Here is a 27,853-nt window from a genome sequence, read left to right on the forward strand (position 1 = left end):
GTTCTATCCCAAAACCTGAATTTTCAAAATTAATTCTCAGAAAACATTGCTAAGTTATATTGATTTTAAACTACTACTTACTGCTCAATCTCATGAGTACAACAATACTACACACTTACTCAAGACATTAAACATCTGGGAAACAAAGAAGAGAAAGGAGATCCACTGCATCATCTTAAGAGTTACAGAAAAATTCCTTTACATGAAAGGCTCAGTTTTAGGCAACAAATTATATTTATTCATGTAAGAATATACAAGGCATTTGTATTTAAGGAAACATTGTGGTGTCTAAAAGAAAATGCTTAAAGCAAAAAGTATTTTGACATTTTTTCTGAATCTATGCTTCAGAATTTTAAATATTCCCTTAGAAAACCTGTAACTTGTTAGGAATAAAGTCAGCAAACAAAAGCAAGTAATTTTATTCAAAACCAGCATTGCAGATCATCCCTTTCCAACTCAGTCAGACAGAACAGACTAATAAGCATTCCTAGGTTTTACTAAGTACACTATCTTCTGGTTTTATAAACCATATTTATAATTTCTTTATGTGGGTTTTTTTTTAAATCCCAGAATCAAAAAGCATTTTGAAAGAGAATGCTGCTTCCAATTCAGAGAAAGGAAAAACCAGGCATGAGAGTATCAATCCTATTTTGGAAGCTGAAAATGGGACATGCATTACGTCACTGCTCCAGTAAAAACCTGTTCATTAGAGAACCAGGAACAACTTGAAATTCTCCATGGCCTGTTTTCCTAATGACCGACGTTCAGGCTGGGATACTGCACACATCTTGGCTTTGTTTCATTTTCTAACTGCAGCACATGACCATTTTTTAAACATCAGGACATCTACATGTTTTCGATTCAATACTGAAATACTCTCACCCACGAATTTTCCATGCATTAGGTGAAATAAAAGGTTGCCAATTTAAAAACATAAAGTTCATGTTAACTCTAAAAGATTAAAATATGCATGTGATAGGGCATCCTGTTTCTATTGACAGGCACTTAATTGCAAAGATATTTTCAGTTACTCAAGGCTGCCTGAATAAAAACAGAGGAAAAATGGGCAGACTATGATTTTGTGAACACTAAAATCTATTACCTATTGTCCAGTAAGAAAAAAGGCTTTGCTCACTGCCACGTAACCAAATAAACTGTTACACCTCAGCAAGGTTTATTCAGGTAACCAAGATAATAAGCCAAGAAATCACCAACACAACACAAACCCCAGGTTTATTAATTAAACAGCAGCTAGTCAAGAAAAGTCAACAGAAAATAACAAGTCTCTAACAAGGGCAAATATGCAGAAATACCATTCCAATCTTCAGATATGAGTGTACTTTAATTTGACTTGAAAATGCAGTAAAACCCAATGAAAATTTTCTCAGATAAGTACACTGCTGATTTACTACTATGCAAAAAAGCCGATTTCAGTAATTTTTGTCTTTTTACAACACAGGACTCATCCTCCCACTTTTAACTACAGCATATTTTATACAGAGGTGGAGAAGAAATATTTTTCAGCTCATTTTTCAGCTTATTCTCAGTGGAGAAAAAACACATTGGTGAAAGAAATTATGTCATTTGGGGAGGTTAAGTATCAAGATCATATCTGCCTCTTCCATGAGAACAAGTTCAACAGCAATGATATTACAGTACTTTAAACAGGTTTGCCAAGGCAGGAATACATTACTGGTCATCCCTAAACCTCTCTGAATTTCTGTTTCCAACAGAGAGACACCCAATAAGCAGCATCTCCCTTTTATACACTTTATATTACTATATCAAGGCTTTGATGTGTAACAGTGAAATGGAGATAGCACTACACTGCAGGATGGACTTCCAGAGCCATTTCAGTTCCTACAGAAAGACTTTCTGCTTTCCTTCTCTTCCATTCCCAAGCAAATTTTCAATAGTAAAAAATGGATGTGTTATACAACTGCACAGAAGTGCTTGAACATTGCTCCCCACCTTCCATGCTGAGCTGTGGAAATCTCTTCTTTGGATTCCCATTAAACATAAACCAACTCGGGAATCTTCAAACACCACATTTATCACGGCATTTCTAGCAAAGATACTGCATCCAAAGTGATGATCTGCCCTACAGTTAACATAACTAGGGTTTCACTGTAAGTGCCATTTATTTTTATGGTCAATGCTATGGACTGTGGAGGCACTGCTGTTCCAGCAAATTCTGGGAGCCATATCCTTGAAAACCAACAGGTAACCCCACCTGGTTCTCACTGCTGTCTCTGTAAGCCCAAAAGTTCTTTTGTTTCTTTAAAGTCACTCCCTAATGTATCAGTGACACAGATCTCCATCTGAAAAGTGTCAATGCTCTCACTGATTCACCATTATGCTTTTCTGCAGCTGGAAGAGCTGGAAATCCCTATACCAAGGAAAGCCCTGAATTCTTCACATGCCCATCGTTCTTATTGAAATGTTTTAAGTCAGAAGATAACAATGCATGGAATGGCCCGGGCTCAAAGAGACCTTAAAGCTCATCCAGTGCCACCCCCTGCCATGGGCAGGGACACCTGCCACTACCCCAGGTTGCTCCAAGCCCTGAACAAACCAGCCTTGGACTCTTCCAGGAATGGGGCAGCCACAAATTCTGTGAGCACCCTGTGCCAGGGCCTCACCACCCTCATGGGGAACAATTTCTTCCATGTATCCAACCTAAATTTCTCCTCTTTCAGTTTGAAACCATTACTTCTTGCAATCACTACAGTTCCTGGTGAGGAACATCATAATTACATGCCATGCTGCTGCACATCTCCACTTACCCTAATCTATTTAATATATTTGAATAAGCTGGAAAAGACTTTCCATCCAAATAACACGCCCAAAGTCCAGAGCACAGACTGAGAACAGCAAAGTGGGGCAGCATGAGAAGCACAAGCAGCCCTGCTGTTCTCTAAAGCTGTCCATTGCTGCTCACTCAAATGTGAAATAAGAGAAATAGTTCTCTTGCCGGTGAATGATCATTCAGCAAGTGCAGCCATACCACCTTCTCTTCCTTCCTCAGCAGTTGAAAACAACTTAAAGTTTTCTTTACCGCTTCAGAATGGAAATTTTGCAGCTTCATATGAATTTGAAACCACTGGAAACTTCACTGAATACCTCAGCTACCTATCCATGATGGTTATCAGCAATGCTCCACAGGCTGCTCTGGCTTCAAATAAAAAATGCACTTAAGACACATTTCTTGAGCTGCTCTAAATGTCACACATAAATATTTCTCATCTGACCTCAATGATTTTTCCCACACGGTACCAACATGAATTATTCTCCGACTTAGAAGAATAATTCACAGATGGCCATTTCCAGTGAGGGAACCAATTCTGGAGTTAATTCCTTCAAGCCGCGCTCGCTCAGCTTGGCGGAACGTGACCCGCAGGAGCCTTGGGGCCTGCGGAGCGCCAGAACTTCTGAGGACACTTTGAAAGAGCAGAGTTCTCTCAGCATCGGGCTGGCAGCGGCAGGAGCCAGCCGACACTTCCGAGGCAGCATTTTCAAGCTAAAAAAAAAATTGAAAAAGCCGCCCAGGAGACGGAGCATCTTCCTCCAAGCGGCCTCTCTCTCCATCTCCCGCCCTCCCTTCCCCTCCCCGGGGCGCTCCCACGTCCTGGCGGGCACAGGTCCCGCACCTGCCGCCGCTGCCCTCACGCCCCCGGCCGCCGCCTCCCCGCGGACCCCCGGGCGGCTCCGCATCCGCAGCGAGCTCCGCTGGCTCCGCTCCCTGCGCCGCCGGCCCTGCCCCGTGCCCGCCCGGCCCTGCCCGGCCCGGCCCGGCGGCTCCCGCCGCCCCCCGCTCACCCGGGCCCCGCTGGCGGCGGAGCGGCCTCAGCGCCGGCACCGTCCGGGCGCCATCTTGTCTCCAGCCTCGGAAGTGACGTTGGGGGGAGGCCGCGGGCAGGGCCCGCCGCGGGACCCCCAGAGCCCCTTCCTGCCCTTCATCGCCCTCATCGGCTTCATCATCCTCATCCCACAGCCCCTTCCTGCCCTTCCTTCATCATCCTCATCCCAGAGCCCCTTCCTGCCCTTCATCGCCCTCATCGGCTTCATCATCCTCATCCCACAGCCCCTTCCTGCCCTTCATCGCCCTCATCGGCTTCATCATCCTCATCCCACAGCCCCTTCCTGCCCTTCATCCCCCTCATCGGCTTCATCATCCTCATTCCAGAGCCCCTTCCTGCCCTTCCTTCATCACCGTCATCCCAGAGCCCCTTCCTGCCCTTCATCGCCCTCATCGGCTTCATCATCCTCGTCCCAGAGCCCCTTCCTGCCCTTCCTCCATCATCCTCATCCCCACAGCCCCTTCATGCCTTCATCGCCCTCATCGGCTTCATCATCCTCATCCCCAGAGCCCCTTCCTGCCCTTCCTGCGTCGTCCTCATCCTCCCCATCCCCTTCTCCCCAACAGCCCTTTCCTGCCCTTCTTCACCTTCATCCCCAGCAGCCCCTTTTGCCTTCATCCTCTACATTGCCTTCATCCAAAAAGCCCCTTCATCACCTTCATCATCTTCATTCTATTTGTTCCCATCACCTTCCTTCCATTCATTCTCTTTACCCCCTTCCTTCCCTTCATCCCCTTCATTCCCCATGCCCTTTCCACTCCCCCCATTGCCTTCATCCCCAACCCCACCTTCTTCCCATTCATCCTCTTCCTCCCTTTTCACCCCCTCCATCCCCTTTATCCCCTCCACCCCCTCCATTTCCTGAGCCCCCTCAGATCACCCCACACGCCCCAGCCACCCCCATCCCCTGCCAGACAATCAACAGGTTCTCCAAGCTCTCCTTCCCATTGCTTTGGGGGTTTTTTAATGTCTTTTTCATCTTTTTGTAGTAAAGTAGCTCCACAAGTTTTTCACCCGTGACTGAAAACAAAAAAAAAGCCAACGAGCTAGGAAATTATTTGGGTCACTGAGGTGATGTGGGGACTGACCCTCACAGCCCTGAGGAGCCCAGGCTGATGCTGGCTTGGGACCTGTTTGTGCTGCACATAAATTGTGCTGTTCCATCTAAACCAAGCTTTTTTCACTGCAATTTCTGAGCAAGTACTTGAGAGGAAAAAAACCCCTCCATAATTGCTTGCTGGGAGATGTCTGTATTTGTACTGCAGGACATTACAGTGCCTCTGCCTTTAATTTCTCTCCTGAATGTTCTATTCATAATGCAGTCAAAGATGTATTCCTCCCAGGCTAGGACTGTATTTTACCTGGAATTGTTAAGAATTTGCCATTTTCCTGGAGGAAAATTGCCAACTAAAATCTATAGGACATTAATACAGTTACAGATAAGAGTAAGTTCAGAAATGTTTTACATTTATTTGATCATGTACATCAATGAGTAACATTAAAACTGTCAGTGAGACTGGACACAAAAAGTACTTATATAGCATCAGGACAGAGGAATCCCATTCCATTCCATGGAACTGGAAGATTTCCTCAGCAAAATCACCTGCCTGCTGATTCTTATCAAAACAAAGCTTTTTAAACACAATCCACCATATTACCAAGAAACACAGCTACAAACACAACCTTCCATAGATCTGGAAGACACACACTGCCAGGGAATTCGAACACCTCTGCATTGATCCTTAGCTTTGGCAAGCAACAGCAGACTGACAAATAACAGGACACAGTGATTTTTCCACCTGGAACACTCAGGGTGTTTTTATATTACAAAATGTTGTATAGGTACACCATAATCAGTTTTGAAGCCTCTAATTTTAGTGGTAAGAAAACCTCAAATATGTTTAAACTACTTTGACTTATTATACAAAATTAGTTTTAATTTAGCTGTGTTAACATTTAATTTTATAAGTAAGCTAGACTAGTTATACCTGTGTAAATTTGGGGGTTATTTTAAGAAAAATCAAGGTTCCCGTTTAACATGTTAGAGCCCTACACCTATAACAGAAAAATTTAAAACATGGAACAAATTACATACCCAACTAACTAGAATATGAAATTTTCTACTTTCAAGGTTAAGTATAAGATTCCCCAAAAGTATCACAAATAACAGAAATAATAGCTTTTCTCCAACTGTATGAACAAGTCATCTTTATTTTCCCCACATTTATACTGAGAATATCTACCATCTGGTGGTGTTCCAGGGGAGCTGCACTTTTAATTTACACTTTCAGTTGTCAGAGAAGCCTAAAAATCTTTATTTGAATAAAGTTCTGAGCACTTAATTTTTTGTATTCTGAAAACATCAATATTTCTGCTGTTGTCTCTCTAAAATGATGAATAAGTTTTGTGGTTACTTGGAGGAGTGTAAACACGCACTGGCAAAAATCTTTTTTTAAATCTTGTGTGTCTGACTAAATATATTCAGAGTGACTGAAAAGGTGACTTGTGGGTTAAAGAGAATTATCTTCTTGTGTGTGAAAATCTTAGTGAGCCATGGCAGGAAAAAGCATTTCTAGAAAAGATTTTTTTTTTTATCAGAAATTCAAAAGTAGCCTTGAGAGTGGGTGGACTCCAGTGATACCAGTATGGCCAGTTCTTCTCTCGTTAAATGGGACAAGGTCTCTTTTATTGTAACTTTCTGTGCTGTTCTGGTTTGTCCTCATAACCATAGAAGACAATGTGCTGCATGCTATGGCTCTGGGAAAGACTGAACTGCTTGGGTTACTGGTTATTAATAGCTCTGAATTTAAGCAATATTACCATCTTTTTCTAGAAGTGTAGTTTTGGAAAATAAAGAATCGACTGAACTGCTAAGATATTTTGGGAAGCTGCTCTCAAAATGTCCAAGGGAATGATCTTAAGCAATAAGTGTTCCTGCTGGTTTAGGTGAGCCCTTCTAACCTCAAGGTCCTTCACAGTCCTCGTTTCTGCTTTCTACAGGCTGCACCTGTAGCAGATCTTGTTACAAAAATCTAATTTTTCACAGCTAAAGCAAGCTTTCACACGACCCAAATGTCTCATGGTTTCATTGTCACTCTTGTCTGTGCTGTCACTCACCTGTTACGTTGCACAAAAGTTCCTCACCTGCTGACCCACATGTGCTGCTTTTCCTACAGCTACGGAGAGGTCCCTTTTCAGGACCACTTTATGGAGCTGATCATAGGTCACACCTAGTTAATCTTAGATATTTGGTTCTATATCCTGCTCCAGGGGGCTTTCCCACAAATCCCATTTGACAGAGTTTAGCACAAGGGTAGCCAGGATATGTGATGGGAGAGGAGAGGGCTGTTAAGTCAGTTGTGTTGATTCATTCCCTCTTGATCACAGGTTGTGATCCAAGACTTTTACCCTGTTTTATACAAGAGATGACTCCTGTCCAAGACTGATAATTGCCCTCTCCAGAACGTGACAGCTGCTGAGATCTTCAGTCCAGCAGGTAAATTCTGTAGGACTTGATAGAATGGGTTGGATTGGGCCTTAAGGATTATCCAGTGCTACCCCACTGCCATGGGCAGGGACACCTTGCACTGTCCCTGGCCAGCCTGGCCTTGGACACTTCCAGGCATGGGGCAGTTGTACTAAGATAGACTTAGCAGCCATTTCCTGCATGCTACTCACACTAACTGGCTAAAATTCATCTGTATAAATTACACCAACTGTGTCACAGGGCTAAAGGTAAAGTTCACTAGAATGTAAATTTATCAATGGCATTGGACAATCTCCATGCAAACCAGAGCAGATATTTTAGGACTATCTCTATAAACTGATTTGAACACTACAGGATTGGGTCCAGAAAATTGACGACCATGAGTTTCCTAGCTGAATTAATCACTTAAACTTACTTCATCAAGAAATATTGATGTTGAGAGAATATGTTGACAATACTCCATGGAAGGAAGAACATATAAGAATTCATTTCCAACTCTTGGGTGTGCTGCCTACTATGTGTGTGGTGGCAAGCTGGCTCAGGGGATGAAAATAGCACCAAGAATGGAGAAAGCATCTCATTGTCTGCACTCCTGTCTGCACTCCTGGAAATTCCAATTTCCAGCAGCTGGATCACCCAGAACCACTGAAGTGCTCTATAGATGGTGTAGACAAACCATGAATAACCAATATGTAGCTTTTGTTTTGTTGGAAGCATTTTACAAATAAAACCAGGCTTGATGAGTAGGAGACAATACATAAGAGTCTGAAGCTTTTCTGTTATGAACATACTCATCTTTCCTGTAAAAATGCCATCAGTAATTCCCACCACTAGCTGGGGCTCAGGTACAGCTTACTGAGTGTGCAGATATCATGCATCTACATCAGCCTGCACTGAGCAGTGTTTCATTTTTAATATTCTGCTGGTGCATTTCTTTACCCATTGTTTTTTGTTATGTGTATGAAATCCGAAGTCATTCTCGTGGCTCTTCCTCACTTTTCTACATGAAATGCAAGCATGGTTTTTCAATAATTCCATTGTTACTTTCCTCTCAATCAAGCATGCATATTGTGTTAGTAAGTTTAGTATTAATCATGACAAATTGAACTAGAAGAATTCATCAGGAAAATTGTTTTCAAAGAGAAGCTTCATAGTTATGAGTTTAACATTTCTTAACTTCAGCCCTTCCAGGTTTAAATGAGCAGGTGGCAGGCTTTGTCTCCCTGTGAGAGGTGATTAATAGTAATATATGCTTACATGGTCATATTAATATTTAGTCTATTACAAAGACTCACATCTTAGTTCCAGGTGTAGTTTCCTCAGGCTAAGTCCAGGTCAGGATGACAAACAGAACTTTGAACAGCAACTTAAACCAATAAATTCTTCAACTTTATAGTGGAAGAAGTTTCTTTATCCACTACCTTATAACAGTCAGCCTTTGCTCTACTGTAAAAGTGAGCTGTGCTTTTTATATACAACTTGCCTTTAAGGGCTGGCTTTTAGGTCACCTATATGTAAAGTTCTAAGTGGTGAGAAGTGGACTTTTCTCAGTTCTCTTTGTCTAAACAGTTTGTAGGGATGTAGGCAGGAAAACAGCTCTGGCTGTCCCTTATTTCTCAGTAAATTGCCTCAGTGCATGATGTACAGGAGAGGACATTCCTTCAAGAAGGAAGCTGGAATGTACTACACTGTGCTCAGTTATTGCTGCTTATTCAACTCCTGTGGAGTTTATTCCTGTGGTGGATAGGAAATGAGGAAGAGCTGACATTCCTATCTCCTTTCCCTTGAGCACACCTGCTGAACCTGCTAATTCCTTCCCTGTTTCCTGCATAGGATGAACCAAATGTCATCAGGCAAAATAACCACAGGACTCAAAGGAATGTGTTATTTGAACATAGCATGGTTCATAAAGGCAGGAAATGGAGTTGCTTCCCAGCTCAAATGAGACATACAGTACTAATTTCCTAAGACAAACATCAGTATGTTTAAAATCGCCTTGTTAGAAAATGTTTGGTCATTCTGGAGGGAAGAAGGGAGTATTTCAGTAAGGATTTAGGCTTATCCACTTCTAGTCAGTGACTTAACTCAGTTGCTGGACAGTATTGCCTTCAAGTTATTACCAGTAATTTTAAGAAAAATTAGTTAAAGGGCTTGTGCAGTACAATGAAAACCACACTCTTAGAACATTGATAGCTTCCAGTTCTGCAGGGGAGAAAGAAGCCCCAGGGTTCTCTGAAGAGCAGGACAGATTCCCCTTCAATAGGACCACCTTCCCCTTCAAAACCCAGCTTTTTTTACAAGGCTGTTACTGGATTTGTTGCTGTGTTCCATCAATATCCCTCTTACTGCCTTTCCTATTGGAAGATAAGGTTGTAACATTTTTAAGAATATTTTTTCCCTGATGCAAGTTTATCTGAGTACTGATGTGAGTTAACAGCAGGCTGGCAAGTCCATTGTTCAAGTTTAGCTTAAGCTGGAAATGTGAATAAAATTAAATTTTAGTGAAGACAAAGTGTTGCAGTTCTCTACCTTCCCTTCTCCTTCCATTTTCCTCTTTTTTTGTGCATGTCACTCTTTGGTTTTGGTTCCGAACTCTCAACAATCACTCATCCTTGCCAACTGCCTTCTGGAGACAGAACAAAGCTTTGAAAATGCATGGAATGTGCAGCACTCCTTTGCCTGCTACGACATTTGCTAGTTTAGCATTTACCAGAGTCTGAAAATCTGACTTCTCGAGCCTGGAAGAGCTGAACAAGGTCCATGATTGAATGGGGATCTTTGTGCTGCAGCCCAACTGTTTGCTGCAGAGCAGGGGGAGCTGTGGCTTTGGTCTGATGCCTAAATCCACAAGGCCTGGACAAAGGCACGTGGCCAAAGTGATGCTTGGTTTATTTATCTGTAAATACCTCCGTGCTGCAGCTGTGAGAAGTGTACAAAGCATTAATTCAGCCTTCTCATTATGGCACCTGGTGTTCAGTTACAGATCCCCTGTTACCTCCTGCATCCATCAGGGGTTGTCAAGCTCAGAAAATGCTGGGAATTTCAGGATGATTAATCCTTTAGCTTGGAAAGGCTGTCTGCAGAAGGACAGGTATGGCCAAGCTGATATCTCAGCTGTGAAGGAGGTGAGTACAAATAAGTGTAACAACGTCTTCAGGCACAGTGCAGGGCAGATAAAACTTCAGCTTTACAGTGGTTAGCAGCATCAACACTGCAGAACTTCAGTTGGTGCCAGAGAAATTAATTTTAGATTGTTCCTCATCAAAAGCAACCCTAGCACACTTCTGGCCTGAGTGGCCTGGGAGATTCAGTCAGGTGGTTTTTTTCTCTGTATCCTTTGTTTCTATCTTATAATAAAGAATATTAAGGATGGTGTTACCATAAAATGTAATGGAACATCACTTCATTGGAACTAATATCAAGTTGTGACAGGACTAATGTTTTAATGTTTAAAGTTTCCTGGGTTGGTGGCTTTTCTCTTACCTGTTATAACCTCTGGCAAGTCACTTCATCTGGCAGTACTTGGCATTCTGTGAATGATGCATCAGTGCTTTTGAGTTTGAACTCTTTACAGAGGTGTTTATGTGCAGGGTGTCCTTACTCTTTCATAAAATAAAATGTGGTTAAGATAATTGCAATGGTATACTGCAGTGCTCCTAAAATATTAAGCAAATGCTGCATGTTTTAATTGGTATTTTACTATAAATGGATACTTCTTAAATTTATAGGAATAAGTCAATCTCCATAATTCTTCATTTTGGTGCTGGTTTTATTGAATTAATTCTTCTGACATTTTCTATTCTTACAGAAAAAACACCTAAAATGAACTCTTGTGAGAATTGCTGTATTGATGTCCAGAACTATTATAAATATTGAGGTATCAAGTCACTGCTTTCATAGTTACTGCTGCTGTGTATCTTCCCCACAGACACAAATGCAAGGGGACAGCTATGTTTATGATATTTTTTAGTGACATCTGGCATTCTCACAGGAAGCCTGGTGCCTGCTTGTCTGTTCAGGGGAGCCACATTCATGACTCAAAGCCAAGCTGCAGAAGGGAACATTATTGTTACTAACTCTAAAGGAATGAATATGATCAGGAGTGAGGACTTGAAGTTAAAAGCGAGTGTTGATTTATCGAGTGCTGTTCCCTGTGGATAAAGGTCAGGCTTGTCCAGCTGGTGAAATCATGGAGCTGCTGTTTCCTCGTGTGCTCTCGTGCATGGGGAGTCTCCTGACCTTGGCCTCGTTGTACAAGCAGGTACTGATCACTCATTTCAGCTCACAGAAGGATTTATTTGCCCTAGGACAATGTGCTGTTTGACTTCTCACAAAGCAGAAAAGGTCCTATCATCCACAGAAATTCTACCAAAAACCCACATAAGCTTGTGTTCAACCCACCTTTGAGGTCCTGAACTGGTAATGGGAAGCTGGAGAATGACAGCTCAGCCACAGAACGCTGCTGAATGTAGATTCATGTGAAATACAAACCTCTGTGTGCATCTTTAGTCTTTAGCATTTCCAAAGTGTTTGTACCATGAAATTACAGATTAATGAAATTAAGGATTCAGTAACACATAGATACATAACAAATGTGCAAGATTTTAATGAATTTTCCATTGTTTCCTGAGGTTTGCTTGAAGCTGATCAGAATGTTCTGCACTTGAGATTTCTAGGCAGCAAGGTGTATGAATCATCAGAATATTGAATGTATCAGTGCAGCAGCAGTTGCTGAATTTTCAAAATAAGAGATATCTTCTGGTTCTTTGGAACCCTTGCTTTCTTTAGCCATAACTGAGTATCCTGGACTCCAACTGATCATCAGAAGGAAATTGTCTTCAGTTGTTTTTGTTGGTCAGATTTAGTACAGCACAATATTTAGTACTGAGTCTCAGTGCTGGAAGCCCCTAAATGTTTCAGTGGAGCGTGGGCCATTTGGTCAAGGGTTGATTTTTTACCTAAGATTAAAAAAACTTGCCTTAAACAGGGGGGTGAACTATAAAGGCACAATTAAGACCAGAAAAATTAAGTAGTTGTGAAGTTAAAATGTCTTCTGGAGTAGAAACAAAGCACAGTGTCCTTGAGCAGAATGTTCCCTGTTCCACTGTTCTGTCCAGGGAAACTCAGAACTGCCCAGAAAGATTCTCTGCTGTACAATTTTCAGACGGGGGGCTTGTTACAATTGGTGGCATAAGAAAGATTTCCTCGTTTTGGTATTTGCAAATTCGCAGTGACTGAGCTGATGCAGAAGAAACTGGTGACATCTGTGCTATTCCCTCCAATGGGTGAATAATTCATAATTCCATATGCCATGCATTTGAGCAGGCATCAGAGCACCTTATGGGATATTTCCCAGTACAGATAAGAAATTGGTAAACTGAGGCTAACAGAATTAATATTCTATTGCTGCAAGAAGAAAAAACTGAAATTTTCCTGCTTTCATATGACTTTACACAAAAATAAAAATTAAGCTAACTGCTTGGTCACAGACTGAGGGTCTCATCACATCAGCTCCAGAACTAACTCAAGACTTCTGAATTAGTTTTCTCTCATATGTTTAGTTTTCAATTATAGTTTCATTTATCAGTGTCAAATGAGTTGGTTGTAGACATCGCATTGATAAGACAAGTGGCAAAATAAGTCAGGAAAATTGAAGGAAGTTTAAGACATTTTACTTTTTTTTAAAGAAAACCAAGAAAAAATGTTGTAAAATAATAGAGTTTATCTCATGATTTTTATTTCCAAAGCTTGTATTGATATGATAGTTCAAGGCACATGAAAGAAACAGAAAAGCAAACACAGATAAGCTGACCAATTGAACAATGGATGACAATATTGATTTTCATGATTTTTACACCAAACACTGAAGTGCCATGAAATTTAGGAAACCTGATGCACTGCAGCCACTTGACATGCAAAGCCTTTGCTCTGAGCTCTGTACACTCAGGTCGTGCTGCTCTAAAAATGCCCCAGGAGAGCTGCAGCCTCCAAAGCTGCATCACACCCCAGTGACACATTCCGACCTGGTGCTGCACATGGTGTCAAACAATTCAACTGTACACTTAGAAAATGGGACAGGCATAAAGATAAACCACAGCATACACTAAATCGAAAGCTTCTACATGGCAGCTCTAAAGTGACCCATCAAAACTGGGTATTTTCCAAGCACCCCTTAATTCAGGATGTGTATTTCAATTCCTGCATGTCTCTGCAACAAGAGAAGGCAGGAAATTCCTGATGCCATAGTCAGATGAGCAAGCTTTCAGTTGGTAGATCAGTTCCAGCCAGACCTACCATATTTTGCCACAAAATAACATAAGAATCGAGCAGAAAATCTGTATCAGTAATGGAAAGATTTTAGCTTCCAATATCCAGTATTTTCCTACTTTGTAGATAACTGGTTCTCACTGAAGCTAAATCCTCCTTTTTGATACATCATGTGGTAGATAAACATGCCAGGAGCACTTAACCAGCCAAAACCACTTTTTATTTTTTGTTTTTGTTTGTTTGTTTGTTCTAAAAGAATACATGCAACGTAATGTGAAATAATCTTTGGTAGCATTTAAAACCCAAGCATATAATACCTGCAAATCACATTTCAGATGTACATCTCTTTGCTGCAGGGTTTTTGCTTACTGCAAAATCTTTTTCTTCTAGTAAAATTCTGGTTAGTCCTATTAAATGTTCCATGATCTGTGCAGGGGGGTGTGAGGGTGGTCCTTAGGGTTGTGTGGTATCCCCATAGAGCTGAAATTCTTGGACTATATTTTCCATGGATCATCTTCTCACACAAATACAGGAATAGTCTTTAGTTTGTATAAAATAAGAAGCACTTGTATTTTCTGGCATGGAATGGCATGGTTGCTTGTTTCAACTGTGTTTAGGGCCTGGAAAACAAAAAGTAGATATTTCATTGTTCATCATCACCCAAATGTAAGTTACATGATCTGTTCTCCTCCTTCTCTTTGTCTTTCCTGTCACCTCTTTATTTCTCTTCCTAGTTCCTATTTTGATTTCTCCTGGTCAACAGTATCTGTTCAATTTTCTGGGGTTTTCTTGCTCCTTCAGTGTTTGTAAAACTATTTAGATTTGTGTGTCACTGAAAAATAAGGTAGAGATCACTCCTCAATATCCACTACTTCTGGAATTTTGTCCTTTAGCACTTCCAGAGTAATGACTCTGCTCACAGAGTAATCCCAGCCCCAGGCACCTGATGTCAGACCAGCATGTGCACACTGTCTGGGAAGGTTTTCTGAAGCACATGAGAGCACGCACAGCCCCTACCACACTGGCAGCTCAGAGTCTGTCTAAGGCTCTGTACAACTGGAAAATTGGTTGTTTTGTCAAAATAGAAACCTTAGAAATTTCCCAAGTGATTCCTGTGCCCCTGCTCGGAGGAAGATGCTCGAAGAAAAAGCCTGATGAGCAATTTACTTACGAGTACCTGCCTGACATCTTCCTTACAACTGCAATTATTATTCCTGCAAGGATTCCAACTGCAACAATGATTCCAATAATTATTCCAACCAGTGCAATTGTCCCCAGACCACCTGAAAGAAGAAATTGGGAATGTTAGTATGTATCCCATGGAGACCATTGGTAAGAGGCTGCTGCTAGACCTGGTGCTGTTCTGCTGCATCCCACTCACTCCTTGGGGAAATTCCTGTCTTGTGAATTGTGAAGTAGGTTTGGATGCTCAGCAGCCTGCAGGCTGCCTTTGGGCTGAAGGGCTCCATGTGGATGTGGGTATGGAGACAGGGATCAGGAGAACCAGGGAAGGCAGCTCAGGGGGGCTGTGCCTCCCCTGAAACTTTTATTTAATGCCATGGGCACAGAAAGGGCTGCTGGGAAGGGAATTGCCTGGCAGTTACATCCCCCCTTGTCTTTATAAGAAAATCTTCTCTTTAATACCTTCATCAGGTTCCTCTGGTTCCCCACTCCATTTACCTGTAAAGCCAGAAAAATAATGACAATAATTATCAATAACAATAATTATCAATAACAATAATTATCATTAACAATAATTACCCACTCTGCTTTGTATAGAGTGTTGCCTTCCAATTTGAAAGGCTATACCCAAGGAAAATTTAATTGACTTTGTCACAATGGTTTGACGTTGTTCTTTTGATAGGAAATGAGCAAATTAAATTTGAGAGTGTGTGGGAGATTTCCAGATTTTGTTTAGTAAATGGCAGTAGAACTTTGATACGTAAAAATAGAAATGAAAGGGATTTTTACCATCAATGCTTGGTGTGGTAATTTCATAAGCAGTAGCATTTTCACTTTCTCCATCCGGGACAAAGGAACTTTCTGTGGTCTTCAGCTCTCCAAACTGCAAGAGATTTGTTACACTGAGCAGTCTTGTGGGCAATGACAAGAACGGGCAGGGAAAGAGGGAAAAGAGAACCTTGGTACATTAAGCCCCCATGTATAAAGTAGATTTTAATTTCTTGGTCTGCCAGGTGTGGGTGCTTTTTTAGCTGTCACCTCTCACGTTTGACATGTGTACAGTGACCAGAACAAACCAGGATAAGCTGGGCTATCTTCCCAGCTAGAGATTTTCTACACCAGATCTCTTGGTGGGACTGCAAAAGGTGTGGGAGGCTGCAGAATTTTGCAGACCTGCCTTTTTTCAGTGGGTTTTTATAAAGTCGCTTTTGAGTTTAGTTTCACTGAAACCGTTAGAGAGATACTGGGTTGGAAGAGGTGGGAGGTGGCAGTGAATAAGAAGGTAGCATAAAGGATCTTTTATTTAGCATTATATACTCACCACTGTTGGTAATTCTTCAAATTCTGTGTCATTTCTGTCTCTGAAATCGATTGTTGCACTTTCTTCTCCTTCTAGAACTGAGCTTGCTGAATAAAATTTTAGAAAATGAGTCAGGATTTTACTTGATAGTCACATGTTCTGTTTCCTCTGACACATAAACTTCATTAAACATGACCTGTGTGCAGTGTTCTGTCTCCCTGCCCTTGCCCACATGGGAATGGGAAATTATTTGGAAAAAGCCTGAATTCTGTTATTCTTTTGTCCAAAGCAGGAGTACAGAAAGCTGAAGTACCCATCACTCAACTCTGGTACAACCTTGAAACATACTGGTTGCTCACATTTTGTCCAAGAAAAGTTTTCCTTTTTTATTAAGAAAAGTTTCTCCAAAGTGGATGTGATGATTCCAGATTTCAAGCTAAGCATTAGCTTATATATTGGGATAGATTACTCCAAGCATCTTCAATTTTCTAAAATAGTAAAAGCTTTCTCCCTTCTTTCAGCTCAGCCCCAGCTGCAATCTTTATTTTTAGAGCTGTCATCAATGCTTATGGGTGCAGCTATAGTTTGGAAATATTCCTATACAAATCAGTCCTAAGGCTTTTCTAAAGTTGCAAACCCTAGTTGCCATAATTTGAATTTTTAGGTAACAATGTAAGGAGTTTTTATTTTATTCTAGACCCCTAGTTCATCTGTGCTCTTCGATGAAATGGATATTCAGATTTTGGCCCACACAGTGCTGTTAATTTACAAACACAGCCATCATTCATTGGCAGGGAAATGAGCTGGAACAAGGTAGAACAGGAAAGATACAGCAGCGTGGAGATAACTGCAGTACCAAGAATGTGCTGAAAACCCAAGAATTATTTAATCCAATTTCGTGCTGATTCATAAAGCTGTGAGAGGCAGAGTGATGTTAATGTGCTGTGAGAGCTCCTGGGAGTTTGTAATTCCTGCTGATCACAGGTGAGGCTGCCTGGGGCATGAAGGCCCTGCTAATTCCAGATACCAGAGCTGAAACCAAAGCAAAGAACAAATAGATGTCCTGAGCAAGTATTTGAGGCAAAAAAAGCACCAAAAACTTCTTTCCTGGATTCAAATAATGCATCTAACTTCTATTTATCAAAGCAGCCAGATCAGAAGAAGGACAGCTCTTCACAGGAGTTCTTTTAAAAATGAAAACTGCAGTACCATTTGAATATCTTAGGTATGAGAAATATTCACAACTTCTTTGTTTTATTAAATTGAAACACTGTTTCTACTAATTACACTTTTTATTTAGTGACCTAAAAACGTTCTCATCTCCTCTGCATATGAAGTTGGACAATTCCTGAATTGTTAGATTGGTTCCAAATTCTTTGAATGGAAAATTTTACTACTCCTAAATGCACCCTACTTATTTTATATATGATATAGAGGCAAGTAAACAGCTTTTATTCTGTGACTGAAATTAGGAAGGATGGGCATTTTGCTTGATAGCAGTCAAAAATGAAAAGAAAAGAGTTACATCTCTTTGGGGATGTGCAGTATCACTCAGAAAATGTTTTTCTTTAATTGTGAATTCCATTTATATGTTGTTCATTTTTACCTGTCCCTTTTAATATAAAAATGTTATTTGAAATAAAAAAGCTAATATTTAATTTTAAAATTGGTTTAAAAATGTACTGACAGCTTAAAGGAAATTTTTCATGCAGAAGATAAATGATTTGCCATTGAAAAAAAGAATTCCTGGTTTTGCTCAAAATTCTCATTTTAATTCTACTGGAAACTTGCAAATATTTTTCCTTTGCTCCCAAAACTGTGTTCTGAACCAAACTAGAAATTTTTTATCCATCTCCACCAATGTAAGATTGAGAGCTTTGTCCCATTGCCAAGAAAACAAACACTGAACTAAGATTTCTCATTCCATGTTTACTGAAGTAAGTAAAATTTTATATTTCTGTATCCTTCCAGCCTGAATACAGTTACAGTTTTTGTTTAGGAGCTGGTGTGCTGGTAGTCCTTTGGGCAGTAGTAGATGAAGAAATTATATTTATGGTATGCCAACATGAAGCCAAATATAGTGGTCAATTAAGCCAGTCAGTCTCCCAGAAATCACTTTATAATCCATGGAAAGACTAGAACAGGGTAAATCAGAATTCCAAATTAGATGGTAAAAATAATGGTTTGGTCATTTTTGATTGAAATACCCCAGGTATTGTTGAAGTAGCATAAAAGGGGCTGACTTTTTGTTGTATATTTAGACAGTCTCTAAATATCAGTGTGATTTAAAATATAGCACTGTTTTATAATCCTTATTTTTTGCTTCTAATGATACCTTTAGAATGCAATATTGTGATGTACAATCATGGCTATGTAAGTGTTAAGTGGGAACAAAGAAATAGCAATAGAACTCACAACACAAATGTGTATGGATCAGTTTACCTTGTAATCCCAGGCAGAAGTGAAAAATACCCTTTATTCACTAGTTGAAAATAAGCACAGATGGAGAAAACCAATTACTAGAGGAAAATCCCCCAGTAGAAGGTGAAATAAATTTTGTCTGTGAACTACAAGCAGCTTATTGAGAGAAGCTGCTCATAGTCCTGTCCTGGCAGGAGCTTTCAGCCCTGAAAACTGCCTGAGAGTGAAGGCAGGAAAGGAGAGCATGTCACACAGCAAAGGTGTAGAAAATTAGTGAATGTCACAAAGAAATATAAAATAATTTTTCTTCGTGTGACACTTGTTGCAGATTCTTGGCCAGGAGTGTAGAAAACCTATTTCAGTAGTACTGTGATTGACAAAAGGAGGTGGCCCAGATTAATCTTGCCTAATTTTAGGTTCTTAATAAAGGCACCTAAATAAAGTGTCTGCTTGCCCTTATCTTCTTTTATAGTCTGTAGGGAAAAATAAATACCTCGAGAAGATAATTCAGCTCACCTGAGATTTGGGTCACCCTTGGTGGTGCTGCCTTTCCCCAACTGCAAAGGGAAGCTGGAATCTGACCCTGTGAAGTGCCCAAAGCTCAGGCTGATCTGATTTCTGCCAGCCTGAAGGTCCTGCCCCAGCCCTGCTCAAGCTGAGGGTCTGTATTTGATTCAGAGAAGCCCCTGGATTATTTCCAGGTTCAGTTTAGACCAGCAGTGATGGTGGTTACACACAACCCAACTATTACCCAGAGAAAGACTGGGAGGCAGTTTATTATCAGTGCTCTGCATTTGTAGGAAGGAACACTGGACACTAGACAGCTCTTTGTTGGAGAAAGCCATAAATAATTAAATATTGGAATGAAATTGGGAGACACTGCTGGACTTTAATCTTCTTTGACTGTACAAGGCTCAGCACCAGTGACATCAAAGGGAATGTAACTGGGATTGAAGGGGTGTGTGCTTGTGTCATTTCTTGGTTTTGATGTGGGCCAAATGTAGCAAGAGTCAGGGATAAGTGGTGCTTCTGCATGTGTTCTTAATATTATCTTAGAGGAGGCTGTAAATAAAAACATTGCCTCACAGTGCTGGGCTGTCTCCAGAGGAGCCTCCTCTGTGGCAGCTATACATTGCTGCAGATGTGAATTAATCATTGCATCCCCTCCTGCCAAAGTTCCAGCTGGGAGCCTTTCAGTTCAAAGTTCCAGCTGCTCTCAGGCACAGCTTCTCACACCAGGACAAAATTTGATGTCTTTAAAAGTTTAACACTACTTTGAGAACCTCCCATGACCCACTTAGGGGGAGCTGAGCTCACAACTTCCATGCACAGTGACAGTTTACTAGAGAAACCTCTTAGGGCTGCTTGCAAGGCACAGTGGTTGTGTTGGAAAGGAGAGGGAGTTGTAAAACTGTTGTTCATTAGCATTTCTTTCAGGTATCTCCAAAACCAACAAAGACACTTCTGAAGATGAAAAATGTTGTAGGACCTCGTTTCTTTCCTTGTATAAACCTGAACAAACCCAAACACCACTGGGTAAAGGCAGTTGTAAGCCTGTATTTTAACTTAGTCCTTGAAATAGGAAGTCCTCAAAATAGAATATTTCCATTTCTGATAAGAGACCAGGAGATAAAAATGGCAAACCTTAAAAGATTCCCTCCAGCAAGTACTGCAATAATCCTTTGCTCATTGCCCTCTGCTTCTACATGAAAAAAATACCCAAAAAACAAAAAAAACCCACCAGCTTCAGTTATTTCTAACAGCTAAAAATATTAACTAGCAGAGAGTTTAGCAGGATGGGTCGCTTGGGACATATCACTCTTCTGTTGGAATTGTAACTGGGCAAACATCTGGAGCTGACTGATGATTTTCAGCATCTGCTTCCGGGATTGTCACAGACCAAGTGGTGTTGTTTGAGGAGCTGGGTGGGGATGTGTGTGTTGGCCATCCTGTTTTGACTGCATTTCATTCAGCATTTGTGTCCTGATACAGGAATTGCCTTTCTGCAGAAGTATTCTTCACTTAGACACCGTCATTTGATTGTGAACAAACCGAGTCTTAGTCAGTATCTCATTACTGGAATTAGTTCTGAATTAGAACTTCTCTTCATGGTGGTAACAAAATTGCATGATTTGCAAGGGATCTGCCTTTTAAATACAGCAGCTCTGTAATTTTCAAAAGTAGTTTTGTCTGTGATTTGGTTGCATCCTCAATTCAAGAATCATGTCCAAAACCTACAGCATTAGCTTAATTTTGTCTGAGGATAGGTTTCCATTATTTTTATATTTTTGGATTTTTTTTTAAGTATACAGGTGTCTCTTGTTGTGAAATTGTTCAACACTGCCAAATCCAAGCCAAAAATTTTTTTATACTTTGAAATGTAAGGGTTTGAAGAATATGATATAGTGAATTCTGGGGTTGTATTTTACAACTTGAATCTTTGGACAGTTAAAATTTTCAGACTTAAGAAAAGTAGGGAAGTTTGTTAATGAGAACTGAAATTCTCATTTGTACCTGGGGCTCCTGCAAAATCATATCTGCAGTATCCAGAGAGCTCTGTGTCCTTGGCCTGTTTAGGGCCACAACATTGGCATTTTCTTTCTCTGTTAATTCTTTCTGGGAGCTGGAGTCATCTGTCATGCCATTAAAAATCCCCTGGCGTGTATTTAAGTGTCTAGACTGTTGTTCAGGAGAAAGAATGTACTGTCTAAATCCTGAAGTGCTTTCTGCAGTTTCCTTAGACAAAGACTGACAGCTTTGCTGTGTATAACAGAGGAAGGTGGGTGACAGAAAACCAGAAACTTCGGAAAGTGTCTGCCAGTTGGAAAATGGTCATGAAGCACAAGGAAGGATTTAACTCAGCCTTATTTAGAGTATGACTGGCTTTGGCCAGGTATTCCATGTAGCTCGTGATGACAATGCTTTGCTGAATTGTCAGAAACATTTCCTTTGGTCACCACACCCTGCTCCAGATGGGTTTTATTGCTGGGGCTGGCTTAGCCAAAGGAACAAAGCCAGAGTTTAAACCGACAGTGCCAAGTGGCAAAGAACCACTTGGCTGCTCCTCGAGTAAATCACATTTCTTCTGAATGTTACAATATTCTAGTGACAGAAAAGCAAACCGAAATGTGCTTTAACTGGGCAGATAGAGAGAAGAAACTGCTCTTCAAGTGCTTGGGGTGTGCAATGATCCCAACCAGAGTCATGAAACAAAGCCAGGAGAGGAGAAGCTGGAAAATTCCTCAGCTTTGTCTTGCACGGTAAAATCAGCCACAGAGCTGTGGGCATTAGGAAGGAAATGACAAACTCCTTTACAGGATATTCCTTTAAAATATTCCTTGCTGAACTAGAGATTAATATTCCAAATTTATGCTTTTAATGACGTTGCTGTGTCAACCTCTGCTTTCTTGTCTACTAAGTACCCTGACCTCAGACTTGCTCTCCCCTGAATATGGGATAAAATTGCTTTCTTGTTGAGATTTGCAGCCCCGTGACCCTGGTTCCCTGTTTGCAGTTTTACCAACAGCCTAATTGTTTCCTCTGAGCAGTGAGGGATGGAACAAGGTTGGGCTTGTGATCAAGGTGTGAATGTCTTTTGTAACTTGCTGTGAAGTGGCAGAACCACAGAACTTTCAGTCTTTCACTGCATGGCTGACTGGGAAGGAGAATTGCAGCCAAGACAAGGAGAAAAGTACAAAACTTGGGGTAAGGGAGCAGCAAATTGGAGAGATGTGCAGCACAAAGCAGGATCTGCATACAAATACTGGGATATGTAAATGCAAATGAAAGGAATTAAGAAATTAATACAGCAATAATTAATCTTTTCCTTAAATTATTTCCTTCCCTGGACTCTGAGGCTACAGCCTCACAGCTGCCTTGCTGTAGATTACTAACCCTTTGTATCTGCAAGCAGAATGTTTTGCAGATTCCTCCATTCATTTGTTTGAAATACTCACTCCAGACACTGAGCTGGAATCTCTTAGGTGTTAATTCTGTTCACACAGTGATTTTTGACTACCTCCTTTATATTGCCATGCAGCAGGCAAGTTCCCTCCAAATGTGTTTAGTCTGACTTTTATACTCCACTAACAATAGACTAGCTAATGTTTGGATGGGTTTCACAGTCATAAAAACATTTTACTATGGGTTTGGAGTGAAGTGTGTCCCCATTACAGATTTAGCAGTGTCTCAAGCTCTCCTAACAGAGTTCATGCGTGCCTGAAAATGGTGGTGGTGTAACAGCAGGGTTGTGCCCTCACAAAGGATTATTCTGGTGCAGTTCGTGCTGGATGTTGTGGTGTTTGTAATCAACAAGTACAAGGATGGAAAAAACATGAGGAAGTCATAAAGCAACATGAGAATGTGCTCAGCATCAGCTCCTCTGTCCTTTGAGGGTTTTTGGCCAAGCTTCTGAGATGGAGACTTGGAAATCAATAGTGCATTTGTCTCTTATTTTTCCTCATTTGTTTCTCTTCAGCACATCCCAGCATACCTATACTCGCCATGCCACATCTTTTTCTGAAACTCTGTGTAACAAACTGTGCACTGCAGAGCTCTGAGCTTTGCTGTGGGGTTAATCCCCGTGCAGGGCATGGTCTGTGCACTCACAAATCAGAGGGGCCCTTTGAGAGCACCTGGGAGGCCACACTGGGTAGGATCTGGCAGCATTTGGGTTCCATCCTCTAGTCCCTGACCACATCCAGACAAAAAGCAAACAAACCAACAAAATAAACGTGCCCCCTGGCCAGCCCGTGTGCCTGAGCTGGGCCAGCAGCAGCAGTGGCATTTCTGTGGTCCCCTGTGGCTCACCTCAGGTGACACATGGAGAGACAGCACAGGCTCCTGCTGGAGCCTGGCAGCCTCAAACCTCCCTGCACTGCCCCACATTCACATGAATGTTCTCCAGGTTCTTTGCTGATTGGTTTGTTTGCTTGTTTGTTTGTTTTTCAGATGATTTACAAGTCCTTGGTCTGAGGTAAAAGCACAGATTCAGTAAAACTGCTGAATTGCAGGAGCTGAGAGTCTGGCCTCTCTGTTTCCAGTTTTAGTGTGCAGCCTGAGCTAATGAAAGGTCCACTTGTAAGCCCTTAAATATGACTCTTTTCTTTGTTTGTGAACTTACAGATTCAAAAACCAACTGTTGGGATGTGCAAACGTCTCTGCTTGCCCAGCTGAGAAATTGAATTTTATTTGTTCTCTGCCGGTCTCCCACAAAGACACTGAAAAATTCAGATGCACTAACTTGCAGACCAAGAGGATTTTCTCCTTCCAGTGATGATTGTTTTGGGTATTGGACATGCAGGGTTTGATTCATATATGGGATGTGTAAGAGTACTCCTCATTATTCATGCAGGATGAAAGGTTGTGCAGTGTTTATTTAGTAGAAAACTGGATCCATTCTGAGTCAATGTGACTGTTCCATTTGCTTGTACATTTTGTTTACAACCAGCAGTTGAAATCAAACAGTTTGATTTTCAAAAGCCTTTAGAGTTGCCTGATTTTATTGTTTAGTTTTGCCACTGAAATAGTGACAGAGTTTGGATAGATCAGGACTCTTTTGAAACAATCTTTTCTTGTGATTGTGTCAATTCTCTTTGTTATGATTTTGAAAAACAGAAAACATTTTAGTCCTTCATAGCTGACTATAAATTCCAATTTCCTTTCTTATGATATAAATACTTTTTATCTGAATTATGTTCTGATTTTCAGTCCAAACCAAATGTAACCTGACCTAGTATAAACCCGCCTTGCATAAGGAAATATAATCTAATGTTTGCCTCCAGGTAAGATCAGGCACATGGACAGTTGATACAGCCCAAATGACATGTGGTATCTTGTTAAACAATCATGTTAACTTTTGTTCATGTTATGTGACAGCCAACAGAGTAATCCCCCTCCCTGCCATGACACAGCACCATGGGAAAGGTTTAGAATCAGGAAATGTGTTGCCTCTGCAAAGCACTGGTTTGGATGCTTGTTCAGGCCAATTTCCATCTCAGCTCCTTTGGTCTGATTCTGTGTGTGAAGATTTGCCTGAGTTTTGACATGCTGGACAAGACCAGCAGGGCCAAAATTATCTGCTCATATGATAATGATAATGAGGATTATTATTATTAATAATAGTAATAATGCTTTTGGAAATTGGAAATATGCTTCCTGATGGAAACAAAGCTGCTTTTCTCAATCTGGAGTGCCCAGCCATAAGGAAAGGGTAGCTGCAGGTTTCCCTATGGCCTGTTCCAGGTTAAGAGGTATCAGGGTGAGACTTTTCCCTCTAAAACCCTCAGGCCATGCTGTGCTCCCCAGAGGTTCATGTGCCCACCAGGCACTGTGCAAGGCAAACCTTCTCCCTGTCAGCCAGCAGAGATTGTTGAAGGTGGCATTGTCATTTCATGTCTGTTCTAACTTGTAATGCTGATGGTTATCAGTAAACAGCAGTGATAAACACTAAATACTCCAGACTTATTTTATCTGGAGTCTGTTTTCCTGGTGTATCCTTTGGAAGTTATCCTAAATTACTGGCTCCATGTGAAGAAAAGGTCATAAAACCTAAATAGACACAGAAAACCTAAAATAATGTAAATCACATTTTTATCCAGCTCTGGAGTTCAGTGCAAACTGTACAGGTAATAAAGCAGAGGTAGGATTCTGCAAGCAGGAAATACTTTTATATTTATTATGACTAGTAGGATTTCAGCCTGGTCATTGCTGGATTCCTCTCAGAGTTGGGAGAAAATATGCTTAAAAACTTCTCAAAAGCCTGAAGATGAAACACCTTTTAACCTGTAATTCTGGTATCTCAGATTGCTTGAGGCAGTTCTCTAAAAGAGTGGTGGTTTTGCCTCATTTCTAACGGCTTTAAACATTTGGTACATTTAATATAGATGCTTTTTAAGAACAAGCTGGCTGGATGAGCCTAGAAAACAACTTTTGTGACCTGCCTAATATTTGTTGATCTTAGTTTTTCTGTGAAGTTTTGGAGCATAACTCCAAATTTCAGCCCCATGGTCTGACATACAGAACACCATTAGAAGTTTCAAGTCAATATCCACACAGTGTACACCCATAGAGCTCCATCCTTTCAGCAGGATGATACTGATTGTTAACAGGCCAAAATCAGGTAATTTTTTTTCAGTTTGAGTCCCCAGATCTAAGCCTGGTGAGGAGATCTGTGCTTTCCAAGAGCCGTGGGCTGAGTTTAAAGCTCCTGCATTCAGAGCACTGGGACTGCTGGGCTGCTCCCTGGAAGGAGCTCCATGGCCATGGCAGCTCTGTACCTCATTGCCACATGGCCAATTCATTCACCATGAGTCAAATACTGCTCAGCAAAGCTGAGTTTCACAGTGTCATTCCTGGGCAGGGTAATTCTGATTTACTCTTAACAAATCAGACTCCTCTCCTTCAGCTGTAGAAAGACTTAAACGTTTATTTTACCTAAAAGTGTATATTGTATCTTTCTTATAAAATTCAAAATACGTAGGTTTCCAAATTAATTTTTTTGGTACATAACACTTTTCATATCTGTCAATAATTCCCCCTGGTTTAGTTTCCTTCATTGTATATGCATTGCTTCTGGCTAAGTTGGACTTAGCAAAGCCCTGCATAAGGCTCAAATGCTAAGAGTCTGCAATGTCTCTAAGCACAGAAGTTAAACTCCTGAATGAGCAGATTTACAAGTTACTTTCATGGCATTACACCCCTAAATGTCAGCAAAACTCAATCCCTGCTCGCAGGGTGTTCCAGGGGGGCTGGAGCCATTTCCAGGGAAAATCTCCCCTGCTGCCCCTGCCCCTCTCCCTCCCTCACTCACACACAGAATTCTTTCCTAATAGACTCAAACTCAGCCCAGAAGAAAACTTTTGCTGTGTTTCTTTCCAGATCACAGCTGCAGCTTAAGGATTTCAAAGAAAGTTTTACAAACAGGTCAGAGTAACTATGCAACCCATGAGAGAGCACAGAAACTGCTAAATTACAGGAAATGACTGGAAATAATTGTAACCAAACTTTCTCCTTACCTTCTTGAGCAAGTGCTACAAAAGGCAGGCTCCCGAGGAGGAAGATGAAGAGTAGAGCTTTTATAAACATATTCGATCTGCTTAGAGAGTCGCTTTCCAATCCTGAAACCCGACGGATCCAAATTCGAATTTTTTCTTTTAGAGGCAGTGGAGAATTAGGATGATAAAAAGAAATCACTGCAAAAAAACACTTTGGTATTCCAAATATTCCTTCGGCTGCTGTAGCGTGAAGAGGGGAGGTTTTCTCAGATGATAACTGAGCAGTTAAAGAAAACTGAGTGGAGTCAGAATTATTTTCTTTAGCCAAGGGATGGGAGCAGCCTAAAGTGGTCCTCAATGAGCAGCCAGGCCCGCCCTCCCCACGCTGTTTGGTCAGGACCAAAATTATGATCTCAGCTCAGGTTTAAAGTTACAGGACCCGTTGTGGCTTTCAGGAGACTTTTATTTAGCAATGGGGGAAAAGGAATTTAAGCAAAGCGAGGTGTTCCCTCCCTTCTGCCAACTGTCTTTAAGAAATCCTTGAGATCCAACACTAAGGACACTCTTCTGGTTATTTCCAGCAGTTAACTGATGGTTTTTTCATTTCCAAGTGAGCCCCCATGTTTATCTAAGCAAGTGTGGTACTGAATGTGCATTTAGGGATACTGAAATAGTTTTTAGGACAGGCTCTTTAATTCTGCAGTAAATACTGTCTGAATTTCCCTGTGTGTCTCTCAGCTTGTGTCCTCAAGTGACATCCTGGCTCTGCTCGACCTTTTCTCTCTGCCCAGGCTCAGTGGCCTTGGAGAGCTGATCCCACCCTCCAGAGAGAGGATTTTTCCTTTTCGTGTGCAATATTCCTTTTTCCTTGTCTGTGTAGATTCTGGGCAGCAGCTTTGCAGGGCAGGAGTGTGAGGTTGGATCCCCCACCATGGGTAGGAGACGCCTCTGCTCACTGGGAATGGCTGTGGGACACAAACTGGGCTGAACTGGACCTGGGGAGCAAGGACTTACATCAATCCTTTTGTGAATCTTGCCTCTTCTGGGGCAGGGGACAGTCTACAGAGTTACATCTGTATATTTATATAATTTATATATATTATATCATCTGTATGTTATATTTAAGAGTGTAGTGAGTTTTAACCAGGGCTCATGTGTGAACTCAGTGTCCCAGTGACAGAGCTGGGTGAGGAAATGTGAGACCTTCTCCTTCCAGCACAGCAGCAGCACAGATTTATTTCCTTTCACAGATTTATTTCCTTTCACAGATTTATTTCCTTTCTGCCCACAGCTGTAGAATCTCTGCCAGAGGAGTGGGGCAGACTTGTGGCAGAGGTTTTGT

General features: G+C 41.2%; 2 protein-coding genes across 5 annotated transcripts in view; both read right to left on the bottom strand.

Annotated features, from left to right (window-relative positions):
* Nucleotides 1-3,882, bottom strand: part of PRDM2 (PR/SET domain 2) — a 65,199-nt gene extending 61,317 nt beyond the window's left edge. Inside the window, exon 1 of one of the 2 annotated variants that reach the window (XM_088178823.1) lies at nucleotides 3,820-3,881. The gene's annotated coding sequence lies outside the window, so the exon portion shown is untranslated. Of the gene's footprint in view, nucleotides 1-3,819 lie in introns of both variants that reach the window. The other variant, XM_088178824.1, reaches the window with a different exon arrangement.
* A 9,180-nt stretch (nucleotides 3,883-13,062) lies between these two features.
* PDPN (podoplanin) lies at nucleotides 13,063-26,985 on the bottom strand. Of its 3 annotated transcripts, none has more exons than XM_014881777.2 (6): nucleotides 26,533-26,985; nucleotides 16,118-16,203; nucleotides 15,586-15,679; nucleotides 15,259-15,294; nucleotides 14,792-14,897; nucleotides 13,063-14,234 (listed from the first exon to the last, which is right to left on the bottom strand). In XM_014881777.2, exons 1-6 carry the CDS (start codon nucleotides 26,600-26,602, stop codon nucleotides 14,228-14,230), a joined length of 399 nt encoding a protein of 132 aa, XP_014737263.2. In that variant the 5' UTR covers nucleotides 26,603-26,985; the 3' UTR covers nucleotides 13,063-14,227. The 3 variants fall into 3 exon arrangements, with proteins under 3 accessions (XP_014737263.2, XP_014737262.2, XP_088034854.1); XM_014881776.2 differs by having other exon boundaries at nucleotides 14,786-14,897; nucleotides 26,533-26,948; XM_088178728.1 differs by having other exon boundaries at nucleotides 14,796-14,897; nucleotides 26,533-26,942.
* Nucleotides 26,986-27,853: the final 868 nt, after the last annotated feature.

The sequence above is a fragment of the Sturnus vulgaris genome, chromosome 25 (genome assembly GCF_052056855.1).
Source record: "Sturnus vulgaris isolate bStuVul1 chromosome 25, bStuVul1.hap1, whole genome shotgun sequence".
Classification (NCBI taxonomy): Eukaryota; Metazoa; Chordata; class Aves; order Passeriformes; family Sturnidae; genus Sturnus; species Sturnus vulgaris.